Genomic DNA, 22605 nt, shown 5'->3' on the forward strand with positions numbered 1-22605 from the left:
GCCTCAGCTGCAAGGTAATTCTGCTAATAAGCATAGAGGACTCCAAGCCTTAGACGAGACCATAGGATGCATCCTTCATCTCTTTTTAAAATTACTGTAACCCTGCCAACATCCTGATAACATTCCTTTGTAACTAAACCAAATACTGGTAACTCATTTACTTCGTGGTCTTTTAATGTTTATGAGTGTACATATTATTTGCAAATACCACTTTTTAAATAGTTAATTTTATCTTAGATATATGTACTATGCCTTGAATTAGATCATAAATTATTTTAAAATGGAAAACACATTTCAGTTTTTGCATATCCCGCCATCATTTACTTTTGGCCTTAAAACACAACTTCTTAAAAAAAAACTTTGAATATTTGTCATTCAACTTTAGCTCTTAAAATAATTAGCTTAAAATAATCCTTAGAGCTTTTAATATGATGATGGTATTACAAGTGGCCATATGTCGTGTTGCTTTTCAAGACTACCATGCTTAAAAACCGATTATTCCCTACAGCAGAAACTAACACAACATTGTAAAGCAACTATACTCCAATAAAAAAAAAACAAACTGATTATTCCCATAATAAAAGACAAAACCCAAGAGTCTCATTCAAAATTTTTCTCTTTTTTAATGCTAATTTTTGTATATTTCTGCTCTCACTTCTCTGGAATTATAAAGAATGGTGTATAGTTTCTACTTTGTTTTCATATGAATAAGTTATCATTTTCATGTTAATTCCTACAAAAACGCTGTTGAGTTGACCAAGTATTTGTTACCTGTTCACACCATCACCACTCCGATATAAAAGACATCCTCTCCTTGACCCATCACTCAGGTACTTCCCTGACATGTCACTGCATCTAATCTACTGCAAAGTGATTTTACATGTAGCAACTAAGGCATTAATAGGATGAACTGATCCATGCCACTGTACCAAGGATATCTTAACTGGAGGCCTCTAGAGAAAAGTGCTAACAACAATAGTGGTTACAGTACTGCATACTATGCCTTAGCCGCGTTAAATCCTTACAACAAACTTGTAAGGAAGATATTATCTCCATTTTCTAGATTGGGAATTGAAGATCAGAGAATGTAAATTTCTTGTTGAAGACTTTGGGCTTTTTTTCTTCTATTCAACATCTTTATTTTAAAGACTATATTATACTACCAGCACAACTCTCCCACTTTATTGCCTGAACTTTTAAAGTTATTTGAGCAAGTACATTGTGTACAGTATCCTAATTGGACATGATGTGGGAGAGGCAAAGTTGTCTATACAGTAGACAACAATGGAACATACTTTCCATAGTGAGAGTTCTTTAAATGCATCTTTATATATATATATATATATATATATATATATATATAAATTTATTTATTTATTTATTTACTTATGACTGCACTGGGTCTTCGTTGCTGCGTGCCAGGCTTTTCTCTAGTTGCGGCGAGCGGGGGCTACTCTTCGTTGCTGTGCGCGGGTTTCTCACTGTGGTGGCTTCTCTTGTTGCGTAGCACGGGCTCTAGGAGTGCGGGTTTCAGTAGTTGTGGCACGTGGGCTCAGTAGTTGTGGCTTGCGGGCTCTAGAGCGCAGGCTCAGTAGTTGTGGCGCACAGGCTTAGTTGTTCCACGGCATGTGGGATCTTCCCGGACCAGGGCTCGAACCCATGTCCCCTGCATTGTCAGGCAGATTCTTAACCACTGTGCCACCAGGGAAGTCCTAAATGCATCTTTGATATGACAGATATCACCTTCAAAGTATTGGCTAATTTAATTTTTTTTTTTTTTTTTTTTTTTGGTGGTATGCGGGCCTCTCACTGTTGTGGCCTCTCCCGCTGCGGAGCACAGGCTCCAGACGCGCAGGCTCAGCGGCCATGGCTCACGGGCCCACCCGCTCCGCGCCATGTGGGATATTCCCGGACCGGGGCACGAACCCGTGTCCCCTGCATCGGCAGGCTGACTCTCAACCACTGCGCCACCAGGGAAGCCCTAATTTAATTTTCTGAAGATAAAACACTGTAAAAACTGAAATTAAAAATCTCTACCATGTTCTAGAGAACACTGAGTCACAGTCAGGTAAGATGAATCAGTATAATACAAACTTCACATGACTATCATTTCTGCCCTACCTACTCCTCCCCAATCCATAATCAGTATTAAAAGCCCACCACTTTGCTTGATAAGAGAAAGCCTGAGGGTCTGCTTATCAGATAATGTCCCCATTGATGGCAGTGTGATCCTGGAGATGGTTTACAAGCCAGTTGGCCAATATCCCTGCAGACAACTGGGCCCTTGGAGAGCAAACGGCTACAGCCACCTCATTACTTCCAGGAATGTGGTCACTCCACTTACTGGTTTTCTGCCTTAATTTCAGATTCTAATGAATTTCTCCACTTGGTTGGGCGCTAGAACTGAGGCTCTGGCTGCTTCCCAGCACTGGCTCCCTTCCTACTCCCACACACATCTGAATGGGGTAATCTAAATAATCTAATTGCCACGCATAAAACCTGGAGCGTTCGTTCTAAATTCATTTTCAACTCTGCTTGCCCCCATCCCATCAACCCTTCTTATGAACGCTACAGGACTATTACATTTTGGTTAAACTCCGCTATTACAGTTTGATTAAACTAGCAGTTCTATTCGGGTTCCACTGCTCTGTGCCACTGCTGAGACCGTCAGCTTGGAACGGCCTCTGTACCAGGAGCCATTAGCTGACCTCCTTGGGCTCAACTGTCCTCCTTGTCGTCCTGGCACCCTGTATAAGCCTCTTGCACAGTAAGTAAAACAACACATTGAAATTCTGTGTTCACACGTTTCTTGTCCCCGTCTAAACGCTCAGCCGCAAAGTGTAGTTGAAAAGCCTCCACCTTTCTGGCTGTGACAGTAAAACGAAAGGAAAGGGGTGGATATAGAGATGCTGAAGAAGGAAGAATGAGTAATTTGTGACCACTCGAAGAGATCGGTGAAGGTAGCAGAGAAATAAAAGTGTCTTGAAGGGTCTCTGACTATGGGTTATCAGGAAAAGATAACACATTTGATCTAAAGAGGACAGACATGATTTCTGCCTTCTAGGTTAGTATCTGATTTATCAGGTCTTGTAGCATGAATAATATTTTTAAAAGAAATATTTAAAACAGACATTTTTAGTACGTTGCAAATGCCAAACAAAATCAGAAGTGGCAAGTTATTTGGAGTCTTTGGGTAGAGGGATCTGTAAACAGCGTGCTGGAGGATTACATATAACCATTAGCGGAGTAAAATATTATCTATTGTCTGTCTATCTATCTATCTCTCTCTGTCATAAATTTCTCAGCTTCTTTTTGTTTAGTAAACTTTGACAAATTTAAGGAATAAAAACCAATTATTTCATAGCCTGAGAACATATATTTCAATTAACTTCGGAGAAGTTTAAGTGATAGATTGAAATCAAGATTTTCCTGTAAAATCACTATCTTATTCTTCAGTACTAAGGATTTATTTCCATTGTGAAATAACTCATGATACGCATGCACACCTGGAAGAACAGGTCCCTTTTTATTTTTTAAAGGTGCAACATAATAAATGAAATATGTTACTGTGGTTGAGTAAAATATAAATAATCATGATTTATTATAATTCATTTAATAGCTCTAGTTCTTTGCAATGTAGAGCACTAATATGGGTAGGGCACATTCCTACCTAATAGAATTTTGAATGTATGTTTGCTGGTTTTAAGCAAAATTTAAATTAAATAACAGTGTATTACAAATGCTGAAATGTTAAGTGGTCAAGACGAGTTAGCTAAATGGTTATCATCAATTTAAATAGCTTGTTAAAGACCAGTTGCTGATTTTGTTGTACTTGAAATTCTGATGTTCAAAATACGAAAATATTTTTTAAAAAAGAGCTTTTCTTCTTATTTTTCATAAATCCTCGAAGTTCACTTATAAATTAGAAAAGGTTATTTCTTTACAACTTTGTTGAGTAAAAACCTTCTGGGGTTTTCTTCATAGCTAGATGTGTCCAGGGGCATATTTTAAAAATGTAACAGTTGCCACTGGAGAGCAACTGTAAGCCTCAAATGTTTCCTGCCACAGACTTTTAAATCTCACAAGATTGTGTAACCCTGTAAAACACACTGGCGGATTAAAGCTCTCTAGAGCGGCAATTACCTTAGCTTTTCTCAATGCTTGAGGTATCAAAGATGGTCAGTATTCAATAGCATTCACCTATAGCTTCTGAATCCTTAGATATAGCAAAAGAAGTGGATTTGAAATTATGAGGCATTTCCAAAAATGGTACAATTAGTACCATTTCTCTCTCTCTCTCTCTCTCTCTCTTCCATTTTGAGAGCAGAGTCTGTACATCTTTATATACCTGTTTTCTAGCACATGCTTCAACATGGAAGGCAGTTGGTAAATGTCTGTTCAATTACATTGAAGAGCAAGTTGTAAAATTTTAATCAACTTCTGCTTTTCTATTGTGTCTAGGTCTTCTTTTTACACATCAAGTGACAGATACTTCAACCCAGACTGTATTTGTCCTGAAGCCTTTAAACAACCCAACTAAAGGAATTCAACCTTTTGTCAGAAGGAGCAAGTATTGAATCTCTACTTTCTAAGACATCTGGGTGGGGTGGGGGTAGATATTTGAGTGGGAGACAGGAAAACATAGTTATCAGTGATGCAGAAGAACAGTCCACAAAACCTTCAATTCAGGTTATGTTCCTGTTCCTGCCAAAAATAAGAGATGTCATTAAAATGTTAACAACATGCGATGCCAGAAAGTACTCTGTGTGAGCCTTATTTCAGACAGGTTTTACTCAGTATACCACCATGGCATGGATTTTTATAAAATATTGCATTATACATACCACACACAATCTCAAAAAATTCAAATATGATCCTTTGTAAACAGAGAGGGGAAGAGAATGAAAAAATAAAGGGAACAAATATAAGTGAATTAAAATTCCTTATTCAGAAAGAAAGCAGCTACATACAAAAAGCATATTACACTTTTTAGAATACAAACACAGTTATAATAAAGTAAAAGCCAATAACTGGAATTGGCTATTCCTCGACCTCATGTATCTCTACATTCAATCAATCATGACATTCTGTCAGTCTTACATGTTCACACGGAACAAGTCTGTCTCCACTGTCACTGTCTCAATTTATAGCTCTTATTACTTCTTACAGGAATTAATTCACCCGCTACATATCGGATTCCGTGTTCCCAAGACAGACTCTATTCCCCTTCCCTCATCATTCCTTCCTTCATATTGCCAAGAGTTTTAACTTTACAAAAGACAGATCTAATCTATGTCACACACGTGTACATATAACACTTCTAACAATAAGATGATCCCCTAGAGAGTATCAGTACTTAGGTCTTTGCTTTACATATAAGCCTCATGACCTGGGATGCTTCCTGACTATTTCTTTAGTTTCACCTGCTGCCACTCCTCACTTTCAGCCAGTCCTTCTGGACTCCCTGTAGCGCCTTCCAATGCTCCACGCTTTGTGAGGCTCCTTCACAAAGTGAAGTGAAGTGCTTCCCCCTACTTCCCCCTCCTGGCTCTTCTGTTTGTCCAAGAAATTGCTTTCTCTGGTGTTCTGCCTACAACCAGCCCAGAAGCCTTGTATTCCTTCCTCTATCTCATCATGGCGATCACACTGCTGTGCTTGTCTACAGAACTAGAAAGTGGCAATGTTGAGCTTTAAGCCCAGGGTGGGCTAGTTAACAGTTAGCCAAAACAGCAACTGAGCACATTGCGTGTAATAGAACTAACCACCCTATAAGCACCCTGAATAGTACTGTACATTTTCTTGTAAGAAAACCAAAACCTTAGGCATAAAATATGATCTCAAAAGCCTTTAAGTATCTGGGAGTCAAAACTTCCATTCTCAACTGTTAGCAAGAAGTTACCGATTCTGACCATTGTAACATTTCAAAGCCACTGATGCTGCAGACATGTGTAATGGTAGGTAGCACAGTGTAGAGGCTTACTAAATATTTGCTGAGTGAATAAATGAATAAAAGGAGCAGAGTAAGGTAGAAGCCCAGGAAGCCTCAAAAATTATAAGAGTAAGGAACACTTTAATAGACTGAATGAACAATCACCCCACCCAGTGAAAATTGTTTGTATGAAACCAAATACATCCAGGCAATGTAAACATTATTTCACTAAGAATTTTTATAATATTCTTAGTTGGTATTTCTTCTTTCTTTCTTAGGTATAATTCTCTAAAGCAACTGAAAAATAACCAGAGTCCCAATGAGTGCAATTATAGGGGTCATTTAATATGGAACATATTCACCCGGTATAATTCATGGGGATAAATTTCCAAACTCATAGTCAGTGAAAAATATAATAACTCATCTTATATCAACTCTACTAATATTGCTGGTCATATACTGATTTTTAAAGGAAATGAGAGGAAACATATAGGTTACCAAATAAATCAGAGTGGCGTTACATCAGGAATCTAGATTGAAGTGAAGTGTGTACAATGGCCTACTTTTCATTTGAATTACTTTAAGGCACGTCTTTCTGTCTTCCCCAAATGGTTTGGGGTCCCTGACTGGCAAGGATTTATGATTTTACCCCACTAGCCTGACTAGGAAAAAAACTCACGTGTCGTTTTAGCGGTTGAGTAGATGGATGGATAATTTCTTTACCTACCACACTCACCCTCCAAAATATAGAAACTCCAGGGTAACTCTGATATCTCTTTTGCTGTGCATCACACTGGAAGCTCACTTAGAAAATAAGCAGAACCCCTGCAATGGCAACTGTTAGACAGATAGGTAGTTACTCTGTTTATATCTCTTACTTTTAGAAGAATGTAAGGCTTAAGAAATTCTTATTGAAGAAGAAGGAGATTACTTGAATTAGCTCTATGTGTATTAAATAAATTTAATTAGTTAATTAAAAGAAAAGTCTTGTTGAACATAAAGAGTAAAGACTGATCACAACCTTCAGTTCCAGCCACTCTGCTAAAAATGCTACATTCAGTTCTGGGCATCAATTGTATCTTTTAATTAAAAAAAAATAAAAACAGCGCATTCGAGAATATGCAATAAATTTCAACTCTCGGATTAGCCATTTGCTTGCAGTATTTCACCTCGTATTTGACTAGCAGGTGAAATTAAATACATTTATTTTCAACAATATCCAATTAGTTCCAAGCATATAGCCTTAAAACTGTGAAGATATACTTTGTGAAAGGTTGCCTTAAATGCAGTCACAGAAGTCCACCTAAAAAAGTGGATTGTACAAATTAAGAAGAAATTCATTTCAGAACCAATTAATTAATGCCCTAGGAAATCGTTTTCCCTTAATATTTTTTACTCGTGTGATTGGGAAGATAGAGAGAAAACTAGAAAGCATTCAATATTGTTATACCTAGAACTAGAAAGCTCATGAATATTGTTATATCAAAGATAATATTGAAGACTTCCCTGGTGGTGCAGTGGTTAAGAATCCACCTGCCGATGCAGCGGACATAGGTTCGAGCCCTGGTCCGGGAAGATCCCACATGCTGCAGAGCAACTAAGTCTGTGCGCCACAACTACTGAGCCTGAGCTCTAGAGCCCAAGAGCCACAACTACTGAGCCCTCGTGACACAACTACTGAAGCCCGTGCGCCTTGAGCCCGTGATCCGCAACAAGAGAAGCCACTGCAAGGAGAAACCCGCGCACTGCCACAAAGAGTAGCCCCCGCTCGCCACAACTAGAAATAGACCGCGTGCAGCAATGCAGACCCAATGCAGCCAAAACTAAATTAATAAAATAAATTAATTTAAAAAATAATAATACTGAAATGGTGATCTCATTGATTTTTTCGATAGAGCAAATTTTTAAGGTGTAGTGTATTGCTTGTGCAGAGTAACGAGGAAATATTAAAGAGAGCTGAGCTAGATGAATAGGGGTCAGTAGTCAAAGAAAGAGTGAGACACAAAGTGCTCTGAATCTCTCTGATATTTTTCTTTTTCAGAAAGAGATTGGGATTAATGAACACCATTCAAAGGCATATCAGATATTTCACAGAATCATATCCACTCTGGGAGACTGGCTCAAGGGGTATTGGTCCTGGTTTAGCTGTGGAAACAGAGTTCTCATTCAAAATTGTAAATCTGAAGTTTTTCTTCTTCACTGTGATCTTCATTAAATACAGGTTGCTTTTCCTGATTAAGGAGGGAATAAAAGTAGGGAGGAATACTAATCTGTTTTGTTGAGATGTTGAAATTTTTCTCAAAAAGATGGAAGAAATTATTTTTTTTTAAAGGAAGACGAAACCGGAAGACGCCAGAAAGAAATCAAAATCAGTACCAAGGGAGGAGTGATATGGCAGTTAAGAGGTTCTTTCCATAAACAGTGACTCATGCCTTCTGGAGAAGACACTAGGCTCATGGTTACAACTGAAAACCTGCACTTGCAGCCGCCCATCAGAGGCCACGGGCACCAAGCTCCTGAGAGACACACATGTAGGGATGATCGGTGATGCTGCTGAGGGCTATAGAGACGAGACGGCTGTGTGTGTAACTGACAAGACCAATGGATGAGTGAGCAGGTTTCCTGGAGGGTGACAGATGTGCTTCTGCGATCTGTCGAGTGTGGCAATCTCTACCCACCACCTCTGATTCATGTTTGAACAAATGATACAACCGGAAGAGACACAGAACCATCTTTAAGTGTTATAAATTCTTGAGCAGGAAAGGGAAGGGTGTAGACAGTTATTGTGTTAAATTTCTCCTTCCAAAATAAATTTAGGTTTTCACTAAAGTGGGGCAAAGACAATTGAACACTTCATGACACTGACATGTGTAAATGGCTTAAGATCCTGTGATCTTAGAGAATTACAGGAATCTTAAGATAGCCGTGTACTAGAAACAGACACTGGTAGACTGAGAAACTTTAAAAATAAATCAGTGCACAACCAATTGGTTCTTAACGTTTAAATAAGAGCATATCCACTTGATAAGTTACGAAGAACCATTTAAAAAGACAAAGAATATTTAGCCACAAGAGAAACGCACTGGAGATGATGGAAAAGCATGCATAAGAGAAAACACTGGTGTGAACAGATGCTACATTAAGATTGAGTGAAACAATGTATGGCAAACATCTGTCCCAGTTCCCAATACTAGGAAAGCATTCTACAAATTTTAAATTAGACAAATTTTAAATTGAATTTAAAGAAGTTATTAGAATGACGATTGTGCATTTGTTTTACCTACGTTGTGTTTGGTTGGTTTTGGCTTGACAAAGAAAGCATCCCAGGGAATAAAGGGAGAATCTGCGTGCTCTGGGTTTTACAGATTAGAAGTGGAAAAGTGCCAGAGGAAACAAACTGCAAAATCAACTTTTGGGAAGGGGACATGAGAAACACAGGAAGCAAATCACAACACAACTGGGACTCAGTAATATAAAGGAGAAAAGAATTTGGAGGGGGATAGCGGGATGTCAGAAACTCTCTGGCAGAAGCAGTTAGAGAGCACCAGGCCCAGATAAAAGGAAAGAGAGAAGGGTCAGGGAGTGCAAGCGTCTGTGGCAACCAGGCAGTGGGGGTTAGCTGAGGAGCACACTGCGCGTGATCCCAGCAACGCCACTGAGGAAGGGGTCCATCAGAAGACAGCTTAAAAAAACTTGTAAGATGACTTCACTCACTTGACGGGTTTCAATAGGTCAGAGCAATATCTGTCTCAAATACCAAGAGAAGATACGTTCTATTCAGGCAGTTGAAACAGGGAGAGCACTTCCTATGGACTGAATTATGTACACCACCCCACCCCTCCCCCAAATTCATACACTGAAGTCTTAACCCGCCATGTGACTGCGTTTGGAGATAGGGCCTTTCAGGAGGTAATTAAGGTTGAATGAGAGCATAAGGGTGGGGCCCTAATGGAATAGGGCTGGTGGCCTTATAAGAAGAGGAAGAGACACACCAGAGAGCTCCCTTTCTGACTGATCACACACAGAGGAAAGGCCATGTGAGACAGTGAGAAGGTGGCCATCTACAGGCCAGGAAGCAAGGTGTCACCAGGTATCAACCCAGCTGGCACCTTGATCTTTCATTTCCAGCCTCTAGAAATTTGAGAAAATAAATTTCTGTTGTTTAAGCCACCTAGTCTGTGCCATTTTGTTATGACAACGCTTGCAGACTAATACAGCACCCAAAGGGAGCGTATTCCTGAACATGGGGAAGGAGAGGGGTTTCACAGAGGCAAGAAACAAAATTGCAGAGTGCCTTGGTCTGGCACTGTTGCAATCTTGCAGAAAGGAGCTGGTTTTTCTTTGTGATTTGAGCTGTTCCAGCCCCTTAGAACCTGTTCCTGGAACTATCGACTCAAAGAAGGAATTTAGACAGAATGGATAGGTCCTTGGGTATCAGTGAGCAAGGGTAGGGGGTTGTCGGTGGAACTCAGAGGAGAAAAAGTTACACTTATATATACACTGGGTGACGTCTGATACTTCACTTCAACTCGTAAGGAAGAGCTTGTTGATAAAATACAAGTGACAGAATCCTTGGAAGAAAACAGGCACATTACCTTATAATTTATCACACCAGGGAGGGAACCCTGAAAACAGGCAAGTGTGGGTTCTAATACTCAGGGGAGGTGCTCTTAAAGGCTCACGGAGAAGATAAGTGTATTCCATTTCAAAGAGCAATGGCTTTGGCATCATGAAAGTTGGGTTCAAACCCCAGGTTACCCTTCCTTACTCAGTGGCTTTGGAAATACCTCCTACCTCCTAAAGTTCAGTTTCCTAGTTTGTAAAATAGTGATAATAATGTCTGCCCTCCAGGCCTGTGAGGTACACTCCACCACCTTAGAGTCCACAGAGCCCAATGCAAAAGGAATATTTCTCAATATTAATGATAACATATGTCATGTGTGGAAAGCTATGAACTATAAAATAATAGCAATGAAAGTCCCAAATGTTTACCATGAGGAGGAATAAACATGAGAGGAATCTTTAAAAAATGATGACATTTTACAAGAAAATAATCTTTACAAATGTGTGCAATTAAAAGAGGAATATAGGGCTTCCCTGGTGGCGCAGTGGTTGAGAGTCCGCCTGCCGATGCAGGGCACACGGGTTCGTGCCCCGGTCTGGGAAGGTCCCACATGCCGTGGAGCGGCTGGGACCGTGAGCCATGGCCGCTGAGCCTGCGCTTCCAGAGCCTGTGCTCCGCAACGGGAGAGGCCACAACAGTGAGAGGCCCACGTACCGCAAAAAAAAAAAAAAAAAAAAAAAGACCAGGTGACAGAGGCTAGAGGACACTTGCAGGGGGGCAGGTTTGTCAGGAAGAAAAAGCAATTAAAACAGACGAAAGGGGAAATATAAGCAAATTCAGAGGAGGAAGATATTTGTTTGCTACGCTAATAAGTTTGGACTTAATATACACCTAACAATGAAATACAGCTGAGACAAGACTCGCTTTCATTTTGATAAAAACCTTAAACATTGATTAAAAACATCAATTCATTATGTCAGACACCTAAAAATATGATATATGTGTAGTATTTAAAAATACTGCATGAGTCACAGGAAGTAGTGAGGGAGGAAGGGGACAGCTGCCTCGCAGGTCTCTCAGCCAAATCAACCCTGGCAATCGCAAAGATGACAGATGCCACAGCCAGATCATCCTCAAATCCAGGGAAGTGATCACGGAAGGCTCAGTTTTGCTAACTCAGAAAAAGAGGGCGCTGCTGGCATCTTCTCTAGAGAATGTGTCAGTGATTAATGATACTACATACATTCTTCTCATACTAATCTGTTTCATATTGCGATTTGTATATATAATTTTATATATATATATATAATAGAGAGAGAGAGAAAGAGGGGGAGAGAGAGAGAGACAAGGCAAGCACATATCAAGGCCTTTAAGAGATGAATATGATCATTTACAAGGCTACACCAGCAAATGACTCAGTTTTATGCATCAAGCATAGAAAATTATTGTGATCATAATTTTATTCTTAGTACCCAAAATTCTACATCATATTTTTGGTAGCCTCCTTTTTCCATTTCTGTAGTAGACATTTGACTATGAAATATTTTATCATATTCCATTTTGTGATTAGATCCTATAGGTTGCTATGAATTTAAGAAACCAAAAGTTACCTTCAGTGTTTGCTCTTTGCTTTCCTACATGTATGCTATTTCTTTTCCCGAATTTTCTCTCTTTTGTGTGTTTTAGGAAGGACTACGCATCTTATGATACTTGAAGGTGTGTTATGACATTTTACAAGGCGCGTGATGTTTTCTTAACAGTGTTATAATACAGGCTCATGCTAAAGTACAACAGTTCAAATAAGCACGGAAATCATACTCACAATGGAACAAAAGAGCCTAATTGAGCAGCTTTATAACCTTGTACAGAATTCCCTCACCACCACTTTAGATAGAATTGCTTTTATTTTAGCAATGTCCTTTTAATTAAGTCCTAAACATCTAAAACATGGCAAATGTAAATATGTATTATAAATCCTTAATTATGAGGATTGCTAAGCATTCATGCAGCTTTCTGCTTGGAGATAGATTGTTTTTGTTCAAAATCCGCCAAAATTGAGAGATAAAAGTGAATGGATGTGAAAAATGCAAAACTTTGTTTAGACTGCCCTTCTCCTGGTAGCAGTATCACTTTACCACATTGTCTTCAAGAGTTAAATTATGTTTCAATTTATCTAGCGGCTTTTAAGTCAAAACCTCTCCTGCCATTTTCTGCCTTTGTTGCCATATTCAGAAAGACTAGCACCCCGAGACCGACTAGAAGTTGAATTAACTATTGGGGATCCTGAGGTCTTCATGGCCTTTGCCTAGAAAATAAAGCACTTTGGGATCAGAAAAGGGCAACACTGTCCCTCTGCTTGGGATGAGTTTAAACTGGATCCAGAAAGACCTCTTGCTATTTTTAATCCCACATACTGTTTTAAAACTATACAGGAGACTATTCTGGTATAGTAGCAATAAAATAAAAATCTTATTATGTATCCCAACAATACTTAATTGAAAATGTGCCACCTAGGGGATTGTCTTCCATTTCTCTGCCGACATGGCCTGTTTCCCAGTCCCTACCCAAAGTATCTTCCAACATATGCATGCACGCTCGCGTGCACACACGCATACACAGACACACACACTGACAGTTTCCTCTCAGCAATTCATTTCCCTCACAGACCACTTTGCATTTAGTTCCTTTCTTCTGTTTGGTTATCTACTGATGAACATTAAAAGACAAACACATATCAATATCTTTGAAAACCAAAGACAAGTCTTGAAGATCTAAATACATATTCAATCTTTTAGAACAAAGCTGTTAGTCCAGAGAGAAACTGAACTTTCTCACATTTTCTCAAAAATCTCTCTTTTGAGTCTGATACACAAAGGTAATTGGTTTACATTAACAGGAAAATGTGGGGTTCTCAGCTATGGGCCACAGGGTCAAATGTCTGTTCATTGCCATCCAAGCATCTCCCAACTCCAAGACTTGCAACAAATTCCTAGGAGAGTTTATCAATGCCCTTCAACGGACATTCAAAAAATATCTCTCGGGACTTCCCTGGTGGCACAGTGGTCAAGACTCCACGCCAGTGCAAGGGGCCCAGGTTCAATCCCTGGCCAGGGAACTAGATCCCACATGCATGCCTCAACTAAGAGTTCGTGTGCCACAACTAAGGAGCCCGAGTGCCACAACTAAGGAGCCTGCCTGCCGCAACCAAGACCCAGCGTGAGCAAATAAATAAATAAAGTTTTTTTAAAAATCTCTCTGTAGGTTATAACTTCAGAGTAACTCTGAATTAATGAAATTACAGGTTGTAGTTTGTCTTAAAACTATACAATAAATGTAATTTAGGAAAGCAGTTGAATTTATATATTCACATACTATTTCTAAACTAATATCGACCTGTGACCTCACTTGTAAGTACCATATTTGCCAGTGAGGGAAAAAAAATGGTTACAGAAACAAATATGTTTTTTATAATTTAGAAACACATAACATCTTATTCTAGAGCACTGCCAAGTAATAAGAGGTACTCACTAAAAAAAGTAATTAGAGCTGTAGGACAACTGATACATATCACACCCTTTTTTTCCTTTGTGATTTAAAAAACTTAGAGGTAAATTTCTTCACTGTTCTATTAAATACTTATAGCATAAAAAAATTTTATAGTTACTAATTTTAAACTACTTAAAATGTCAAATGTTTTTAGGCTGCACTCACTTTTCCAATTATTACATTGGAATGACTCATTAACTGTAACATAAATGGGCTCATTTTTGCCTCTTTTATGCTATTTCTCTGGTTTTATGACCAGAGTACCACTTTTCCGTGAACCATGACGAAAATGCACTGGGAGAAAAAAAAAAATGAAGCACATACTCTTTCTCTTCCAAATACCAACTCACCTCAGAAGAACTGAAGTAATAATGACAATTTGTAATGTATTTTGCATGTACATTCTTTACCAGTAAGTAATACTGTAGTTTCAGGTACCATGTATGTGAATACCTTGGCAAAAGACATGCTTGCAAAAACTTTATCCTCTGAAAGTCAATTGGGAAACAAAAATATCTTTACTTGTGCTAGTAGCATATCAGATATGGTGTTTACCAACACAGAGTCACCAAGACCCTGGAGTGATGAGCACCGTGGAAGGTCTAAATTCATAGATTATAAACAAGGAATGATAGTTCTAGAAGTCAAATAAATAAACACATGTATACATACATGCCTAACTGAAGCACACAGCCAGATAACGACAGCCTTAGAACTCCTTGAAAAAATTCAAATGCTGGAATCTCAGACATCAAAGTTTCTCCCAAAAAGTAACTAAGAAGATAATCCAATGGTCAATGACATCTTGATTATTTAGAAATGCATTTATTGTAACTTAGTCTTATGGGTAAACTATCCATTATTCCTCAAGAAATTTTAAACTTAAAAAAAAAAAACTCAAAGACTTCAAATTACAATATTAATATTGTGGGTGAATTATTCATTTAAGTATATTCAGTTAATTGAGGCTTTTTGATGAGTTCATTCTTCCTTTAAGGACTTTCAGTGATAAACACGAGTTCTTCTAAAGCTTCATAATTTTTTGTCTGCATTTAGTTTAGGGCATTTATTTCTCTTTCTGAGATTTTCCTTTTTATAGGGACCCAAATCAAACTGACCTTAGCATGTGATGCTACAATTCAAGACATGTTTTTAAAGGTCTGTTTGTTAAAGAGTGTTTCTAAAAGTTCCCACCTGAAATACCCATTAAAACAACAATCCATATATTCTATGAGAATTCACCCCACCACCACCAAAAACACAGCTCAATTCACCTCATGATCGTGGTTAATCCATGAAACATCCCCTGTTTTAAGCACATATTCTGTGATGGGTCCATCCTTCCTTATCATACAGTTAACTTGAAAAACTGCAATAATTCTAAATAAATAGTAAACAAGTTACTGAGGCCAAGATTTCTGAGTCGATAAAAATGAAAAAAAAATTAAGCTAAGCAATAATGGAAACACCAGGCCACTTAAAAAAATCAAACTCTGCATTATTTAATATTTCACCAGAAACAGTCACCTACAAATCTGAATACACATATCTGGGATTTATGTAACAATGCTGGATAAATTCTTATTATTCTTCCTACTATTTTCAGGGCCTGGGTCATTCTGTAAACTTTCAGTCACAACAGAGGAAAGGAAAAGATTTTTTTAAAAGGACAGAGAAGAACTTCTCAAATAACCTGACTAGTCAGTGATATGATTCGTAAGTTGACAACATTAAGGCCCCAATACAATTTATCTAAGGTAAAGGAGATTCAGATTCTAAATACAGTATCAAATTGTGACAAAGCAGTGTCTGCAAAGCAAGACTGATATTCTATTGTAAAAAAGTTCAGAACCATGTAATGCAAGTGTCACGATACTTTATCATCTATTTACCATGGAGAGTCATGAATCCCATCATCATTCTTGTCCACACCCAGAATAAGTCACATTAAGTAAGCTATATGAGACGGTCCTAGGCTGTCTTTGATCTGGAAATTGGTCTTTTGATAAGACAGAAATCTTCATTAGTTCTGCACCATTGTAAACACTATTATGAAAAATAAATCATTTTAACATATGGCCATTTATTTTGGGGAAAAAATGCTACAGTGAAATTTCAAGGAAAAGAATTTTTAAAATATTATATCGTATCATATTTTTTAACTTAAACTTCTAAAAAAAACCACTGTAGTAAAGAGTATAATGTAAATAAAATGAGGCCACTCATCAGTTCTTGGAAATGAAAATTAAATACAATTCCAAACGGACAGGGCATTTACATAAAAATTAATTATCTTGGCATGAGTAGGTAAAAGGCACCTGCTTAATTATTATGAATTATCAGTGGGCAGGGCTTAAGTGAAAATCTATTTTTCAATTTACTCTAGAAAGTTTGCCAATTTCAGAATTTTTAGGAAGCTGCTACTGTAAAAGTCATAGGGACAAGGGCATTCTTCCAGTAAGATGATTTACTCCATCCAATTAGTGATTTCAGATGCATGTTCCTCATTAGTATGGAGTGGAATATTTTACACTCATGAAAGTATAAAATAACAACAGAGTTTTCATTCAAAATATCTAAGCTGCAATTACATATACACTTTATTGAACTTCTTATACTAAGGGGATTACTTGAGATTGAAAGTGTCTCTTTAGCAGCCAAGACTGCTGAAACTTTGCAAATAGTTATAAATAATTCATACGCATGGAAATAACAAGATTTCTGAAGAATAGTGTCTTTAAGAAGACACATATGAAGAAGATGCTAATAAAGGCTTCTTCTGTTATAGCTCCTGGCAATTGTAGCACTACCTTCAGCACTTCAATCCCTGAGGAATGCATCTGCGTGCTAAATAACTAAATTTTATCATAGCAGTATATAATTTATCTACTATCCAAGTCACATCATTGTATTACGTTGTGTATTATTTAAGTCAAGGGTCAATGAACTTTTTCTATGAAGAGCTAGAGAGTAAAGAATGTTATTTAGGTCCTTGTATAACAAGGAAATCAATTTTAAGATAATTTTATTGATAAAATTAAAAATATAATAATAATTGAGTATGAATTTTTGCCATACTGGTCTACTAACGAGAAGAATGAACTAAAATTTGAATTTCATATAATCGTTTTATGCCACAAAGAATTCTTCATTTAATTTTTTTCAAACATTTCAAAATGCAGTAAATCAACTATACCCCAATAAAAATTAATTTGAAAAAATTTTTAAAAAATGTAAGAACCATTCTTAGCTCACAGGCTACTACACAAAACAGGCAGTGGGCTAGATCTGACCCATGGGCCATATTTTACCAACCTCTGAACTAAATATTACATTATCTTACAAGTGACATTATATAATTCTATTAATTTGTTTTCACTGAAAAGGTAAATTAATTCAATCTTGATATAGAGATTGACTTCCATAAAGGAATTGTTTACATATGATACAAATTCTGAAATTAATTTTAGAAGACATAAAAATGTTTTTTACCTAGGTTAAGCACTAGGTATCACATGGAAGTCCTGTGTTCGATTCCTTGTTGGCTATGAGCTGTGTTATCGCCATAGCTGGAGGCTGCCCTTATCAGAAATGATTTGGGATGCATACTATCAGGAAAGGGGAGAACGCACCACATTGATGAAAACAAATCAGTACTGCTGTTAGAAAAGTGAGTCAAAGTTCAGGCTCATCTTTATATCCAGAGGTCAGCTACTTATGTATTGCAACTTGTAATTGTATTTTAACAGTACTTTACTGTTTATACTAGTAATTTTTTGCTATGGAAAAGAATTTGGGTGGGGAGGAGGAGGAAAAGAAGAAAGTTTCTAGAAAGAGGTACAAGGCTGAATTTGAACAATTTGAGAATCTGTCCAGTAGCATTTAGGTGGCATCCCAGAGCCCACAAGAACGATCATCTACTCAAGTCATTACCTTCAACTTTTGTTAACTTTAACATATTCTTTAGTGCTTCTTTCAGGGTAGATATCAGATACAGCCTTTATTCCAATTATGGAAAAGAAAGCACACAGCGAGAAATTAACTTCTAATTATGTCATTCATAAGCTACTTGTTAAGCATTAAATATTCTCAGTATACCTGAAGCCAGAGAGCTTCCATCACATGATCTGCAAGAGTAAAAATAAAAGCAAAACTCTTAGCTGACTTACACCTTTTCTTCTTTTACAGTGTCCACCCCTCCCCCAACAACGTCTTAATGCTCAGAAGGAAACTGTGGGTTCATAAGAGCAATTTAAAAATAAAGGGACTTCCCTGGTGGCGCAGTGGTTAAGACTCCACGCTTCCAAGGCAGGGGGCCCAGATTCGAGCCCTGGTCAGGGAACTAGATCCCACATGCATGCCGCAGCTAAGAGTTCACATGCCACAACTAAGGAGCCCGTAAGCCAACACTAAGGACCCCACCGGCCGCAACTAAGTCCCAGCCCAACCAAAATAAATAAATAAATGAAAATAAATATTTTTTTTAATAATTTAAAAAAATAAAGAGGTGACTCCCTTTTCAGTGCATGTATCTTATTAGCAAGTGAAGAAAGCAACAACAGCCTGTGCAGCTTATCAAAGAGCAAGCCCTACTAGGAGGATCTGTTTCTAAACTTTCACAGAAGGAACCCTTCAATATAATAACACCTTGACCAGAACAAGGAGGAAAGACCTGGGGCTGGTTCAATGCTTTTGAAATGTCAGGTAGGGTGCTAATAGCCAAAGAATGTGGTCCATTCAACGTTTTTCATCTTTAGTCAGAAGAGGAGTCAGCAGTCACCAAAGATGTGTAAGCACACGCATCTAGTGGTTTATGCATCTTTATATAAATATATACATATGTTCACACACACACACAGATACACATGAACATGTATGTGTGTGTGTGTTTGCACAGAAACCTTCTAATGTAAACTTACCCTGTTGATTAATTAGATCAACTAACATTCAAATTAAAGTGTACCTAATCCCTGAGCTGTCCCTGGTGTATAAAGTCCTGTCCCATGTAAGCTTTCATACTGGCGGCCTTGGGCAGTCTTGGGCCGACTCAGTGGATAGCAGGTTTGCTCCTGGTGAATCAGCTGTAAATAGAGGGAAAATGTCTTTGTATTCACCCGAGAGACTGACCTTTAATTTCCTTTATTTTTATTCAGTTCTCCCTGACTTTAATATTGGTGTTCAAGATTGATTCATGTTTTAATGTAAAGTTTGGTCCAAAAGAATTACTGGAGCTATTATAATACTTTAAAAACACTTATGGTGGTTGATGGTCACTTGTCACTACGCTGAATTACAACCTTGCTGGTAAACATATAGACTTGTTCCTCCAAAAAAGATACAATACATGGAGTACCATGACTTGGTAATAAGTGCTTTGCTTTCTTTCCCCCCCCCAACAAAATACTAATGAAATAAAACTTGGCAAATGAATTTTTTTGTTTTATATCTACTGCTGCAAATCATACTGTCAATGCGATAGTAGCAAGAAATTACTAAATGCACCTTTAATTATCTGAAGTCATTTAACTGCATATATGACACTTTTAGAACAGTCAACTCAACACATATGGTAACCAAGAATTCCAACTTTAATATTTAAATGTTCCTAATAATTTAAAATGCTATAGGTTCTTTAAGTTAATCAAATGTTTAAAAGAGCATTAAACTACTTCCTGAAGAATAAACCAAGGCTAAAAGAATACAGAATCAGGATTGAAATTTTAAGCGTCAGGAGAGGCCCAGCCAGAGCTAAGCACCCATGAATATTCTGCTCTCCTGAGATCTCAGCAGCTCATCTTTCCTTTGAAGAAGATATATTACAAAGAAGCTATTGAAGGTCGATCTGCCTTTTATTGGACTTCAAGAAAATAAACAAATGTGAACAACTAATAGCCCAGTCAGTCACATCAGTCAATTATAAACTCAAACAGTCAGCATATTGGAAAGACAAGACTGCCTCTAGGCCAGACTTAAGCGCTGCTTTCCTTAAGGGAAGGATGCTTCAAATGATGTGCTTTACATTGTAAGAGTGACCTCTAGCGCTTCCTTTTTTGCTGAACTTCGGTAGTTGGACGATGAATTACTTACGCGTTTTCTACAAAACTTTCTGTGTGTTGGGGGGGGGGTCTGTGTTGTTATTGTTTGTTTGTTGTAATGTTGGTCAAATGCTACTATTACAGCATTCCAAGGTTTTGATTAGGTGAAAATATGCACATTTTATTGACTCATGGGATTCTTACACCCCCAGATTAAAACAGAAGCTAAAACACAGTGCAGCGTCCGAGTGAAGTTCTCTTCTTTCAGAGTGATAGATATACCACACCATTAAATGAGCTAATACTGAATGGAAGGACGCAATCACAGTGGCCATTCAATGTAAATGAGCATTTGGCTTGTGCCAGTAAGGTCATTTATAATGTTCTTCCCACATCAGAGTGCTTTAGCACGCTCAAGGGATGTGCCATAGCAAATGCCTGGTTCCTGGCTTATTTGTGTCCCCCAAACCTAAACCTGCTTGAACTGTAGTGACATAAATTCCTGACCAGGCCTCATAACCCTTTCTTGAAAAGCAGATGAGCTTTTCCTTTAAAGTCCAAGAAAGAGAGAAAAAGTTGTATTTGCCGAGCTTGTTGATCATTCATCAGGGACGGAGAAATTCTCCAGTTCAGAGATTTTAGGCCAAATGTAACTTTTAAAACTTCTTATCTCTAATAAAAAGTGGATGAAGGGACCTCTGTCAAATTATTTTGGATGATACTTAAATTAGAAATAAGGTCTTAATAAATCTTCCCTGGGACCATTAACTCAGAATCAGAATATTCAATCACAAATTTATAAAGTTAAAAATTCAAGAATAATACTTTTGAAAAAAGCACCTGAATGTATTTCTTTAAGCAAGATGTAGGAATCAAGCCCCCGTGTTCAAGTCTCATTCTGGTGGCAGTGAGGACACAATTCCTAATATTGAGGTTCACCTCTACCAATTCTGCCCCTGAATTCTGCAGTATGTTTCAGTTATTATCCTGGCATCATTTTAAAGATGCAGTCAGCTATCAGTCTGCCAAATTGCAAACTTCAGAAATCTAAGCTAATGTAGCATAATGTAAAGTCTGCCAGTTGTTTTCCTGTTAGACATAATTCCAATAAAATTCAGGAAACCTAAAAAAGGGAAGAAACGAAGACATTCACAGGCTATTCCATGATTAAGATGACGATTTAATGTTTTACTAGAACTTGAGTGTTCTCAATGAATACACAAAGACAAGAGGACAAGATTCTGCTCGTAGACAAACAGAGAAACGATACTTTGCATATTCTGACCAGACCAAGAGGAAAGACATGTGTAAACCCAGTCGTATTTGCAAGATTTTAAGTGATGCTTCATTTATAGCAATGTGCTTTGCAGCAATTCCAGCTGCAAATAATAATCATAAAAAACAACAGAATTAAAGTTTTGCAGAGAGGCCCCCTTCAAGTTCTAAATCATTTGCTGTGTACTTACAGGAATTCCCAGCTAAAACCCTGTTCCAATTTGGAGTAGATAACAGAAGTAGCGTCTTGAGAACAGCTCCGGTGACAGGCCTCATGTTCACATTCATTGGGCTCCCCCAAAAGATACTGAGTGGCTCTCCGAGGGCTCCAGTCCCGCTCTCAGTCTGTCTCCCAGCTCTGTCTGGATTTTCAGCACCTCTGGGTGTCTTGGTCTCTCTACCTCCTCCTCTTCCTTCTCTCTCTCTCTCTCTCTCTCTCACACACACACACAAACACACACAGCACAGCCCTGACTGCTCACTGAAAAGCGCTCAGCATCTTTCCGAACGAGCATCCACACTGCCGAGGCCACGCCCACTCCTCGCAGCCGTGGTCCCAGAAATTGGCAGCAGCAGCGTCCCTCCTCCAAATTCACAGCAGCGCTCAGAGCTCCGCCGGGCGCTGCGCTGCTGATGAAAGCTGGACTTGGAGGCGAGGCCTGCCGCGGCTGGGCCTCCTCGGGGCTCCCTCCCCTCTCCTCTATTCTTCAATAATCCTTAACCCTTTTCTCCCCTCTGGAGATGTCCGTGGGGGGAGGGGCGAGGCGGTGGAGCCTCCTGATTTTCTGCAGGTCTTGCCTTCAGCAGAGCCAGTCAACATACTGAGCTAATTCCTGATTATCCGGGAGTGCATCCAGGTAAAATTGTATTTTGTTTCAAAACAAAAGCATAAAATGAGACAGAAATAACTAAGCAGCATTGGTAAATGGTAGCTAAAACTGTCCTTGGGGAAAATACTTGCTGTTGTTTTTCTCTGTTTATATAAAATTATCCTCTTCAGCTATGGTGCCAGGATTTTATTATGGAAATGCCTCACAAGGAAACAGACATTCCTGTTTGGCAGATACTTAAAATCATCTAGTAATAGTCTGCAAGAAATTAACATTTCTTATTTTAGTGCATCAGGAGTACAAATCCACAAACTGAATGCTTTGGATAGATCTATTTTGATGAATGCTTCAGGCTGTGAATACACAGTGGCATTCTACAATCAAATTCTTTAATAATAATTCCCAAAAGGCCCAAAAATAAAAATG

At 38.2% G+C, this 22605-nt stretch overlaps 1 protein-coding gene across 6 annotated transcripts in view; it reads right to left on the reverse strand.

The window, feature by feature from the left end:
* Positions 1-21625, reverse strand: part of CNTNAP4 (contactin associated protein like 4) — a 259157-nt gene extending 237532 nt beyond the window's left edge. For all 6 annotated transcript variants that reach the window (XM_029204811.1, XM_029204816.1, XM_029204835.1 and 3 more), the window contains exon 1: positions 21541-21625. In XM_029204811.1, coding sequence (XP_029060644.1) covers positions 21541-21625 — 85 coding nt within the window. The remainder of the gene's footprint in view (positions 1-21540) is intronic.
* Positions 21626-22605: the final 980 nt, after the last annotated feature.

This window comes from Monodon monoceros, unplaced genomic scaffold, assembly GCF_005190385.1.
Source record: "Monodon monoceros isolate NGI ecotype Baffin Bay Population unplaced genomic scaffold, NGI_Narwhal_1 Super_Scaffold_10, whole genome shotgun sequence".
Taxonomy (NCBI): domain Eukaryota; kingdom Metazoa; phylum Chordata; class Mammalia; order Artiodactyla; family Monodontidae; genus Monodon; species Monodon monoceros.